The sequence below is a fragment of the Hyperoodon ampullatus genome (assembly GCF_949752795.1).
Source record: "Hyperoodon ampullatus genome assembly, chromosome: 2".
Taxonomy (NCBI): domain Eukaryota; kingdom Metazoa; phylum Chordata; class Mammalia; order Artiodactyla; family Ziphiidae; genus Hyperoodon; species Hyperoodon ampullatus.
This window is the reverse complement of record NC_136915.1, coordinates 116,584,301-116,596,965: the sequence shown is the minus strand read 5'-3', so window position 1 is coordinate 116,596,965 and position 12,665 is coordinate 116,584,301. Positions and strand designations below refer to the sequence as shown.

At 40.8% G+C, this 12,665-nt stretch overlaps 1 protein-coding gene across 1 annotated transcript; it reads right to left on the bottom strand.

The window, feature by feature from the left end:
• Nucleotides 1-5,761: 5,761 nt before the first annotated feature.
• CD1E (CD1e molecule) lies at nt 5,762-8,623 on the bottom strand (the record flags this gene model as incomplete). The annotated part of the gene is given in 8 exon segments (XM_079722032.1): nt 5,762-5,966; nt 6,097-6,164; nt 6,168-6,190; nt 6,594-6,872; nt 7,111-7,333; nt 7,337-7,389; nt 7,967-8,263; nt 8,563-8,623. Coding segments are annotated over 8 exon segments (1,209 nt in total).
• Between the last annotated feature and the right edge of the window lie 4,042 nt (nt 8,624-12,665).

Here is a 12,665-nt window from a genome sequence, read left to right as displayed (position 1 = left end):
CTCACTAAAAATTAGTCTGAAGTCAAGTTTCACACATTTTTATCAAATAAGCCTTTATACTCAAAAACCATTTAGGACCAAATTAACTCAAAAAAAGAAAAGAAAAGAAAAGAAAAAGCATCCCAAATCCTGCTCCATAACCATTGGTATCCTTTCTTTAAACATGTGTTTTCACATAGTTTATTACGTACATCACAATATAATGAACACATCTTCCATTGAAATAGGACAGTCCTGATTCATATGCACAGCTATGACTCTTAGAAACACCTTTCATTCTTGTGTCTCTACATAGTGTATTATATGCACTGCAGTGTGGTGAACACATGTAATTCACTGCAATAACACTACCCTGATGCAACAAACAATATGAACTTTTATAGACACCTTCTATGCATGTGTCTGTTTTTTTAATTTTTGATTTAAAAAAACATACCATGAGATTTAACCTTGTGACAAATTTTTAAGTGTACAGTACAGTATTGCTAACTATAAATGCTGTACAGCAGATTCCTAGAAATTTTTGATCTTGCATAAATGAAACTTTGTACTCATTGAACAGAAACACCCCACTTCCCCCACCCTCTAGCCCCTGACAACCACCATCCTACTTTCTGTTCCTATGAGTTACATTTCTTCCATAGGGCCTTTCAGACATAATTTCAGGCAGGTTAATTAATAGAGATAGATATTATGCTTTCAGCTTAAGTTAATAGGAAACATCTCATGAACTGAAAATTTATTTAGAAGAAAACTCCACGTAACTGAAAGGTTAATTCAGACACTAAGAGTCCATGCCCTGGGACCCATTTATTGGGGGGTGATCATTTTTAAATTGTGGATACAACCTCTTTCTTGGAAAAAAAACTAAAATTTTGTCATATATTTGACAAAGGTAGACATTTACAATAATATTAATTACTTTAACCAGTTCTCTTTTGATGTTTTATATTCCTTAATTTCTAGCTGAAATACTTATAATGTCTTTAGTTCTTCCCCCATTTTCCTCAGATGCATTTATTACCAACAGATTATTTATTAAATGTTATCACTTTTCTAGTGAAACTCTTCTTACTTTCCTGAAGAATAGGGGCCATCTTCTTTATCATAAGCAATGCTTAAACTGAAGTAATTGGAAAATTTTCTATTACCCTCTCTATTTTCTTAACCAGAAAAAATCCCTAGTCATCTTTAACTTTCTCTTGCTTCTATTGATACTTTCAAGCTTGTTATCCTAGGGCCTCTAAAGACAATTTTTTTCAATAGTGCTAATCCCATAAAGATAGTCCTGAGGCACACTTTACTGTGGGCCCAATACAGGCTGTGAGCATCCCCTAAATTCCATCACAGAAACTGCTGGGACTATGTTGCAACTATTGACAAAACTTCCAGCAAGTTTCAAGGAAGTGTGAAGGTAAAGTCCATAGAAAGTAACTCTTCTTTGTCTTGATACAGACTGGTTTCTTTTTTTTTTTTTTCTCCAGTGATGTGTTGTTTAACTTCTCATTTAGGTTAGATTGTGCAGCCAGGATTAATCTTCTCTCCTTGCTTTAGTTCAGTCCTTTCTCAATTTACAGAGGAATCATTGAAAATATCTCTTTATTGACCTCTTAAATCCATTCTCTACATCAGACCCAGTTACCTCTCTAAAATGACAACATCATAGCTCATTCCTACCAAAACTCTTCTCTGTGTCAAAAAATAAATCATCCCCCAAGTAAGAAATGGGTGAACTGAGTCATCAGCCTTGCTTACAGCTTGGCAGGGGGGAAATCGTCTGGCAATGTGGAAAATCAGATCTTGTGTTCTTTCAGATCTCTGTTTGACACAGTTTTATGCTTTCATGTTAGTTGTTGGGGGGTGAAAACATGTTATTTCAACTTTAGACAAAGTTGTATCTCTATCATTTGCTTCATTTATTATTTTTTTTCTTCTGACCTAATGTCTGCACACCTGGGATCTCAGAATTTGAATCTGAACCTGTTGATGTAGATTTTTCAGGTCCAGTGAGGCTTTTGTGTGTCAATGGGAAAACTCACTAAAATTTTCACTGGCTTAAAGTCATTTCAGTAATAAAACTTGAATATATTCAAACATTAAACCCTCACAATCCTTCTATACATGCAGGCATTAAATATACAACTAATTATAAAGCCTAGAATATGTGAAATTTGTAAAAATCAATGAAACACTAGGAAGGTAAACCCTAGGTGAAAACTTAATGGGAGTTTATATGAATAAGGATATGGATGAAAGTAATGAAGATTCAGCTGAGTATATTTGAGAATGTAAGCAGATAAGGTAGGGGGTCCCCAGAGAAAGAGAACCAGGCATGGCTTTCTTGATGTAAGAGAAGCCATTTTTGGCCTAAGCCATTTTGTGATCTAAGCCTGGCCACAATGCTTGTCCTTGAACAGGTCTCAGTAATAATGATCTTAAGGGAACAAAAGAACAAATTGTTACCAGGTGAGAGAAGCAACAATAGCAAAGTATCACACCAGTTGTAAAGATTCCCAGCTGTGTTTCTGTTTTGCAGAATTTAAACCCCCCTCAACCACCAGATCAACTGGAACCTAAGGGAGGATGATGTTGACCTTTTCTAACCCTCTTGACTACAATCAACTAGAGCTTGGACTCTCAATTGCCCAAGTCCGTTTACGAATGTATATGTACTCTTAGCTTAAAACTTCCCCAATTTTGCTGTTCAGGGAGACGCTGCTTTGGGAAAGATCCCTGGTGTCCTCCTTACTTCCTGCAAGTAATGAATACTTCCTTTTCCCAATCTTTGGCTTGTTTGTTTCTTTTGGCTCAACACCCACCAAGAGGCAAACCCAGTTTCTCAGGTGACAAGAATAAAATTCTAAGTATTGTCCCATGGACTTTTTAAGTCTATATCTTCTATATATATTTTTTTAAAAATTTAAACATGATGTCTTTCCAGAAATTATCATTTTTCATCTTGTGAGAAGCTGACATTACCTGAGCAATTATACTATCATTATGTTGTGTTTACTTAGTCCATTAGATTGTATATTATTCATTACATTATTACACAATGTATTTAATATAATTAGTAGAGACATCTAAAATATACGTGTTTTAGGATATGAATATTTAATTTGCATAGTTCTTCTTTCTAAAATATTTGGCTAATTCATGTTGGAACACACTTTTGAACATTGTGTTCTGCTATTATGTGTAACCATCTATGATGATTAACTGTAAGACCCCTTTTCCACCTGGTTATTATTAGATGATGATTTCCGGTAAACAATCTTTCCTATATTTGATTCAATGTGTACTTTTTCTGTGATTACTTGGCTTATCTCCTCTGTTTAGTCTTGCCTGCTTACACAAATAGCCACACATACAAATGAAAGTATAATTAATAGAATGTGTGGTATGTACGTAACACTGCTACTTAATAAAAGCAATAAAAATTAGACATATACTATAACATTCACACATCTTTTGCTTTGTAACTAATTAGTTTATTTCATATTTTGAGAATCATTGCTGTTCTTCAGTTGAAAAATATTGGTAGCCTAGATATTTCTTGACAGAAAATGGAAACAACTACCTCCCCTAAAGTAATTTATACATTGACAATTACATTTAAAGGAATTTCTTTAAATGTAGAGTCTGGGTTCTGTGACACATAACATTTTAGTGGTAAACAAATATGCTGCCAATAGTGTTTGGGTCACTTTTAATAGTGACAGAGATTGAGAATACTTTTTAGGTCTTTTAACATGTTGAGTTCAAATTGAGTTTATGTGACTTCTTTGCAACTTATATGATTTCATTTGCTGCTAGGGCCTAACTAGCTAATTTGGCCAACCAACTGAAACTGAAGGAAAAGTTGTTAAGAGGAGCTCCAGTGGTGCAATCGGTTAGCGCGCGGTACTTATATAGACTTTATTTATTGTTCCAAAAGCCCTTAAAATTCTGCCTTCCTCTCTGGACTCTGGTGGCCTGCCCCTAGACAGGCTGTCTGAACATGGCATTCAGTAGATGATGAACTCTTGATAGGGAAAGCGCTGGCCTCATTACTTTGTTCATGTGTGAGAGTACAGCCTAGATAAGTGACTGTAGAACCCCATCTGTTCACTTGAAATATCCCACAGGGAATATTAAATTCCCACTAATCAATCTATACAATCTGCTCAATTATCCCATTTAAGGGAAGATGTCACCTGGACATCGGTATGAACACTGCACTTTAACAGCTTCCTGCTCTCCAACAGATTCAGTCAAAGGGATCTCAATTAAAGCCACTGGATAATTTTTAAATCCATATTAAAAAATTAAGGAGACAACAAAGTATAAGTAATAATGATAATCATAAATCAAAATAATAAAGAACAGTAAACATATAACTAGCTGACATCTGATCAATCTATTCCTTCATTGCTTGGCTCTGCCCATGAAAATTATCCTCAATTCCCATGTTCTCTTCCTAACTTCCCCAAATATGAATTTATCCCCTGAATATGTGTATCCACAAAGACACATAGAGTAACACACAATATCAAAGAATCAGGAATGTTAGTCCAACCCCATCGTCTCTTTGACAGGAGACACTCTAATGTGTTACTCTTTTCTTTAAGTATCTCTGAAGGTGCACGAATCTCCCAATGGCTATGAAGTCTGAAGCACATACCTGTCTCCTTCACCTCTGATGAGAGACAAAGGGAGAGAGAATGAGTTTTAATAAGAACATAGACAAATGATGCAAAGATGCCAAAGAGGAAAGGGATTAAGACACTTTATTTGACAATACATTTATTTCAGTCAGCATTTATTGAGAAATATCCCTTTCAAGCCAAACAAGCTACACAATTTGTGGGACCAGTATAAAATAAAAAGGCAGTATCGGGCTTCCCTGGTGGCGCAGTGGTTGAGAGTCCACCTGCCGATGCAGGGGACACGGGTTTGTGCCCCGGTCTGGGAAGATCCCACATGCCACGGAGCGGCTGGGCCCGTGGGCCATGGCCGCTGAGCCTGCGTGTCTGGAGCCTGTACTCCACAACGGGAGAGGCCACAACAGTGAGAGGCCCGCGTACCGCAAAAAAAAAAAAAAAAAAAAAAGGCAGTATCTCTCCTTCAAAAATGAGTAGGGGGCTTCCCTGGTGGCGCAGTGGTTGAGAGTCCGCCTGCCGATGCAGGGGACACGGGTTCATGCCCCGGTCCGGGAGGATCCCACATGCCGCGGAGCGGCTGGGCCCGTGAGCCATGGCCGCTGAGCCTGCACGTCCGGAGCCTGTGCTCCGCAACGGGAGAGGCCACGACAGTGAGAGGCCCGCATACTGCAAAAAAAAAAAAAAAAAAAAAAAAATGAGTAGGATTTCAAGATGGCAACAACTGCACAGGTCACCTGCTCATGAAGCTGGCCCTGGTCCAGGTAAGGCTTTTGGTCATGGACACAAATACAGACACGTAAATCTTGCCTTCAAGCAAATGAGAAAAAAGCACAAAAACATAAAAATTACTGTTTGCAGTAGGAAGAGATGAGTGTATTTAGGAAGAACAGTTCAATTTGGGGCATAGAGAAGATCCATCAACTGGGTGATCCAGGGAAGCTCTTAAGAAAGAGGCAGCTGAATTAGAGTTTGAAGGATCAGTAGTGATGAAGGAGTGGCCAAAAGCAGAAAGACATTGCTGGAAGATAGGGAAAAACAGATTTCCAAAGGGATGAGGATTTCTACCAGAACAAGCTGCTTTAACAAAATCATGCTTTGTTTATAGCTATGAGTCATGTTTAAACAAAAGCAGAAAGGGATTTTATGTAGAAGGTAAAATTAATGATGCCAGAGTTGGCTTTCCATTTCTTTAAGAGTCTGTTTTTGGTCCATGATTCCTGTGCCAAGCAGAGCTGATGTCCTGAACACCTGGGGTCTTGGGTATCGACTCCTGTGGGAAAGGCAGAGTGGGAGACATGGGCAGAGAGGAGGTTCTGATTTGAGCTGTGGGGGAAAAGGGGACCTTGATCTCAAATAAGGGAAATCAGAGAGAAAGGGGAAAGGAAAAAAGAAAATAGAGGAAAGATGAATGAGTTGATAAGAAGTTGAAGAGCCAAAACAAGAAAAGACTCACTTCTGTTTTTTAAATGATGAGTCAACTCTAACCAACATGACCAGGGAAATTATTACCATCAAACAGATTCATATCAGGAGGAAGGAGTATCCACCTAGTTGGGGATAAAATAAGGAAGTCAATCTATAAAGTGCTCTCTATTCTACCACGGTTAATGCTTCTCATTTCACAATAGTGGCACCTCCCCAGAGCGTTCCTCTGTCTTTTCTAGGACTCTCATTTCAATTCCTCTTGAGTCTATGTCCCTGCTCTGCCCACTCCCTATCTCTTTCACCAAATCAATAGGTCCTTCTTTCTTTTCTCTTTAGTACCTCTAATCCTCTACTTGCATTTTCTTGAAATTTAACTGCTGTCATGCTCCATCCTTCTTTACTTGGATTCCCCCACCTGTATCCTCTTGTGCATAGCATCCTAGCCATTTCCTAAGCTCCTCACTCATTAGCCCTTGGTCTATGAGAAGACTACCACCTCTCAGCTGGGCCGCAGTTCTTTCTCACCCCAACGGATGATTAGGTCCTGGCCTCCTAGACTGCTGTGCTTCACTCGGCAACTCAGGCTCGCCGCCTCCACAGCCGCCACGTCCAGGGTTACTTGGAGATACCAAGTCCCATCATCATTGGGCAGGACATCACCTTGCCGAGTGCCTGGCTGCTTCTGCTCACCCCTCATCCACATCACCCACATGGGTTTTGGATGAAAGCCAGAGACGTGGCACATCAGCAACAGACGACCAGGCCCAGGACTGGGGCCTTTGGACACCCAAGCCTCTGGCTTCACTAGAAAGGAGATGAGGAGAAGTGGAATTTAGGAGTGTACCCTAGGCCACAACTCAGTGACTTAGGGTCCCTTTGCAGTTTGAGTAATCACTTCTTTCTCTTTTCTAGGAAACAATTCTAAACCCATACTTTTCACCCTCTGGCTTATTATGTAATTCAAAAAGTTGATAAAGGGTAGAAAACTCAAATACAAGAGTTGAAACACTAGAAATAAGAGGGGAGAGAGAGTTGGACTCACCTTGTTGTTGCAGTTCTGACTTCCCTGCTTCAAGGAGGCCTGCCAGAAAGCGAGGGTAGATGTCACTGAGAAGGCTCTGAATGATTTCTTTAATAAATTTGTAGTGGTTGAGCACCTTACAGACATTCTGAGCTCGACTCCCTGCTCCTGGAGACGGCTTCCAGGAATTTTCTTGGAAACTCAGGAAATCTGATCCTTGATATGCCCCATTTAAGAAGCTTTCTTAGGCCTTCCCAGGATGAATTAAACAGCCAAACGATACCTGGAGCTCAAAGGGGTCTGTGGGTGGACAAGAAAGAGAGAATCAGTATGGAAAGAATTACAGGGAAAAAAAAACTTGCTGGGGGATCACATGGAAAACTAGAGATGGGGCAGGAAAAAAGAAGTAAATGTGTGGGAATAAAATGTTGAGATAATAAAGGTAGTTTAAAATAATGAAGGGGAAGAGCTAGATGGGAAGACTGTTAGAGAATCAGAAGATGGTCTGGAAGAGCAGACTGGGGAGTGGTTAGGTACAGGCTGAACCCTGTAAACACTCAGGCCAGGAAGAAAGGAAGGCAGAATCCTGGTTGGGAAAGGCTGACCAGGAGTGCTGGGCAGAAGATCAAGAAGAGACAACTATTCAAGGTCTAGAATATGAGGGTATTTTCAGGGGTGTGAGAGCTGTGTATATGGGGGTAGAAGAGGAGGATAGAGTGAGGATGGTGGTGAAGGGTGCAGCAGAGAAGAGAGTGACCAAAGGGGGACAAGTACAAGGTCAGGAAGTTTGGATGACGGTCAGGGTACATAAGCCATCTACCCTTTAGAAGATGGTCGGAGCCCTCCGGCAAATATGAGCTTGGAACAAAGAACTCACATTGAAACTGAAACTGACTGGCAAAGGCCTGCACTTCCCAAGGGAAACTATGGATGTACAACTGCAGGAAGGCCTGGATGTCCTTCAGCTCCTCCTTGCTGAAGTTACACTGGGACCAAGGCCTCAGAAAGTGGATGGTGCCCAAGACACTGTCCCAGCCATGAGTCTGCACCTCACCCAGCCATCCTGAGCCCTGGGTGTGTGTCCAGCTGCGATTGGCAAAGGAGGAGATCTGGAGCACATGGAAGGAGAGAGGCTCTTCTGCGGACGAATGACGGGGTCCTAAGACCTGTGGAGCTGAGAGAGGGAATGAAAGGACAGGAGAAGAGAGCCCCATAAAGGGGCTCTTTATGGATATGGTTAAACAGGTTGCACATATTCCCACACCCCCTCCCCCGGGCCAGCATCCTCACTCCAAAATCAGAGACATTAACTGAGACTATAGCCAAGGATACTTTGCCTGGAACTAGCCTGGCGGGCAGACTCCAAGGGCATTCTGTAGGAGCGTTGCTCCCCCTTACCCTAGGTCCTCCCCAGAACTTCTCCATCCTTCAGTGCACAACCACAGGTATCTTTCCACCCTGGGATCAGCTTACCCACTGTGCTTGCCCCATGGCAGAGAAGTCCCTTGAAGAGCAGAGGCAGCAGCAGAAACATTGAAGCTCTGTTAGGTGAAGGATGCCTCCGCAGGCAAGCTGCCCTCGGAATCAGACACAGGTCCCCTCTCAACCCTCTTGCCCTCTCACCTGACTTCCTTTGGCACACCAACACACAAACCTCTCCCTCTGCCCACTTCCCTGACAGAGAAACCTTACAGCCTCCGGCAGTCACAGGCCTCCCACACAGTCTCTCATTTCCCCTCCATTTCTCACACTGTCCAGTCCAGATTTTCTTCCTGCTCTTGCCTGCAACCTCCTGACCCACCCAGTCCTGGCTCATGACGAAGGCTGCTGTCTGTGGTCTGGCTGGAAATTTTAGTGTCTTCTAGTCTTAGAGAAATCAAGTCCACACTTGGGTTCTCAATGTCCTCTTCTGTGAGAAGAAGTGATGGAAGGTGATCAGTGATGACCAGTGGCCTTTCCAGCAGTCTCCCCACTGCTCATCCCTCTGTGGTCTCCTCCTCCTGTCTGCTGCCTGGCTCCCTTTCCCCCTCTTCTTGGTCTTCCCTGTCTTCCTCTACTGACCCATTGTTTTCCCTCTGGAGTCCATACTCACTCCTCTCACTTGTCCTGCTTGTTCTCCCTGTCCCCCCTCAGTTCCCCTCTGTCCCTTCATTCTGCTCTTCTCAAAATCATTATCAGAAGACACTAGGCATTTTGAGTGTAGTGGTACAATCCACAGGCAAATGTCATAATCCATAATGGAAAATAAACAACGACAGTACAGGTTATCAGATAATCTATAGAAAATGCCCTTTTGCTCAGTTTCCCCACTCAGACCAGTTGTCACTGTTGTCACTGTTGAAGGGTCTACGACCCTTCCAGATTTAACCTGGAAGTGGTGATCTGGCAGACAGGTGGATTTCCATTCATGTTGTGTGAATAGGTCTGCAGGCAGTATACAGGGGTCTTGGATCCCCGCCCCTACACCAAATGAGTTGAGTGTGTCTACAGTCAGTGGGAAAGCTTCACTCTGTGTATGAGGGGTGGGCAGGCAGCCTTCCCCTCACAGTTCATGGCCTGGGAGCACTGGTGTCCTGTTGGTGGTCACTGACTAGAGAGGAGCTCCACTGGAGGCGGGAAAGTGAATCTAGGGAACTGGAGTGTGCACGGGAGAGTTAATTACTGAGTTGAAAGTTTATTTTGGTTCCTTTCATTGATGTTTGCTGTGGCAGCCTCAAGGCAGCTGAAACACCATACCTTTGTTTGTGACATTAGTTAATGCCCACTGGGTGCCAAGAAATTTGCCAGACACTAAGGTTTCAGAGAGAAAATTTCTTTAGCGAAAACAAAACAAAGCCCAACGTAAAACCTCTACTTTTATTATAGAGAAAGCTCACAGAACAGTGATCAGAATTGTTGAAAAAGATCCACACTCAGTCTCATCCTGCTATTGTTTCTGAATTCTAAAGACAAAAAAAAAAAAAAAAAAAATCTCACAAAGTTTCAGATATATATACTGGCTACTTACAAAGAAGAGAATGACACAGGCTTCAGATATTTCATATGCAATGCTGTAGGGAAATACTTCAGAACTCTGAGGTAATGAGATAATTCTATATTTCTTCATTCGGTCAAATTTTCACTCTCCCATGAGGGCAAAATTAATCCATATTTGAACTCAAAAAGTCAAACAATATGCCACATAACTCCCTTTATGAAAGGAATTATCTGAGTAAAACCAAAAAATTGCTTCAATAAAGAACTCAAGAAATGATACTGGTATAAAATGATTTATAAAATATATAGTTAACTCTAAATAAGCATTTAAAATGAACTTGTAAAATTTAACACATTTGTTTAATATTTCAGAAAAAAATTAATAATAGTCAAAGAATTAAATTCCATATTAATTCATCAAAACCTGGAAGGGAGATGAAAAGAAAGGAGAGAAATAAGGATTACTGTCAAATTCAAATCATATTATATAGACCATAAGAGCACAATATAAAATGGAGTCAATTAGAAAAATCATTTCAATTATGATGTTTATAGAAAGCTACCTTAAATCAAGGTGGCAGAGAGCACATTTATTTCATACCTCTAAAACAATTAAAATGTTTAAAAATGTGTGCTAATAAAAGATGAATGAATCCATTATCATGCTGGAAAACAATGAAGGGATCCAACTGCTGAAGAGAAATTTTAAAGAAGCCCTTCAAAAATGAAAGCAGATGAAATGGCTTCAAAATCCACAGCCCAAATCATTTGCAGAAGAAAAATAATACTAATAGAAGAGGATGCCTGCAAATACTATAAATATAAATGAAAACATACAAAATATGATGGTAATTAAGTAGATTATTTATTACCACTGGTTTTACTGAGTTTCAGGCTGCAAGACATTTTGTCATATGGCAATAACCCAAGAACTTCTCCATTAGCAGAGTGATATGTTTGCCTAGGGAGATATTCCAACCTGAAAACAGGCAGTGTATTTGCAGGAGAAGCAGATCAGGGACTAGGGCAACTAGACCTCCAATACCACCTCCTTTGTTCATGCTACAAACTGAAGAATCAGTTGCATCACCTGCACAAAAATGCAGAGGAGGCTTCCCGCTATCTATCTACCTTACGTTTGGTAGTGTATATATGTCCATGCCTCTCTTTCGCTTTGTCACAGCGGGAAGCAGCCGCAGAGCACAGGGAGATCAGCTCGGTACTTTGTGACCGCCTGGAGGGGTGGGATGGGGAGGGTGGGAGGGAGGGAGATGCATGAGGGAAGGGATGTGGGAACAGATGTATATGTATGACTGATTCACTTTGTTATAAAGCAGAAACTAATTTTAAAAAAATGCAGAGGAGGGCAAGTGTATATTTTGAGTAGCAGCCGCCTAATTCTACAGAAAGTTCAGGTAGATTTGAATTTATTTTCAACTTTATCTGAAAAAATTAAAGCATAGGATCCTAGGATCCTACCTCTTTTAGCTAAAGAATAATGAAGGGAGTATTTGCCTTACCACAAGGTAAAACATGCTAGAAAGTTAGTGCTAAAACAGGTGGAAGATGTGTAGAAACGTATCATAGGAGAAAAGTGGATTTTAGAGCTTAAGGACCAGAGAAAAGAAAAGAGACATAGCAGGAGATGCTGGTAAGACCTGATATGTGAGCCATACTGAAGAACAGTCTCATTTTTCTTGCAAGTGAAGGATTTTAAACATGAGAGTTTTGTGGTTAAAATGCCATTTAGGGAAATTCCCTAAATCCCAAGGAGATTCACTGGAGATTGTACCAGAGAGTGATGAGACTACGATGGATGATGACTTTAGTGATCTGGACAAAGGTAGTAGCAGTGAGAATGGAGAGGTGTGGAAATAACAAAAGATAGCTTGAAGGTCATCAGGAGTAATCAAACAAAGAAGTATGACCAGGAGGAGATAAAGTGGGGCCATTCAGGAAGGTACACAGCACAAGCTTGGGAAGGATGGCATGGAGATGCACAGTTCAGATTGGGTCATGGTGGATTAAGGCTCCAGTGGGAGGTGTTCAGGTGTTTCACGGCACATGGGTTGTTGCAAGGAGGTGTTATGGATAACACAGAACCTGCCAAGCACATGGTACCATAGAAAGAAGTGTAGACAACTGTAAATCTGTCCCGCTCTTTCAAATTATATTTTTAAGTTAAATTTAATAAATATTATCTGTGTCATAGAAAATGTTCAAATCTCTTGAATTTGTTTATTTATTCATTCTTTCCTTTACTCATTAAATATTTATTGAGAACTTAGTTATATGCCAGGCATTTTACTAAGAGCTGAAAATATAATGGTAGAGCAAGAAAAGAGTAAGGATGAAGGGATATAGTCTTGTCCTGGTGGAGCTTAGTGTGAATACAGATGAATAGATAAGCACAGCTCTCATAAACAATGAATTTAGAAGTACACAGTGCTATGGTAAGAAATGATAAGAAAAATGGACGAAGTCAGGGAGATCAAGGGAGGATTCCCAGAAAGTGAAAACACACCTGCATTCTGAGGGAAGAACAGGCATTAACCTGGGAAAGAGACCAGAGTACATGCAAAGACCCAGTACATAGAGGG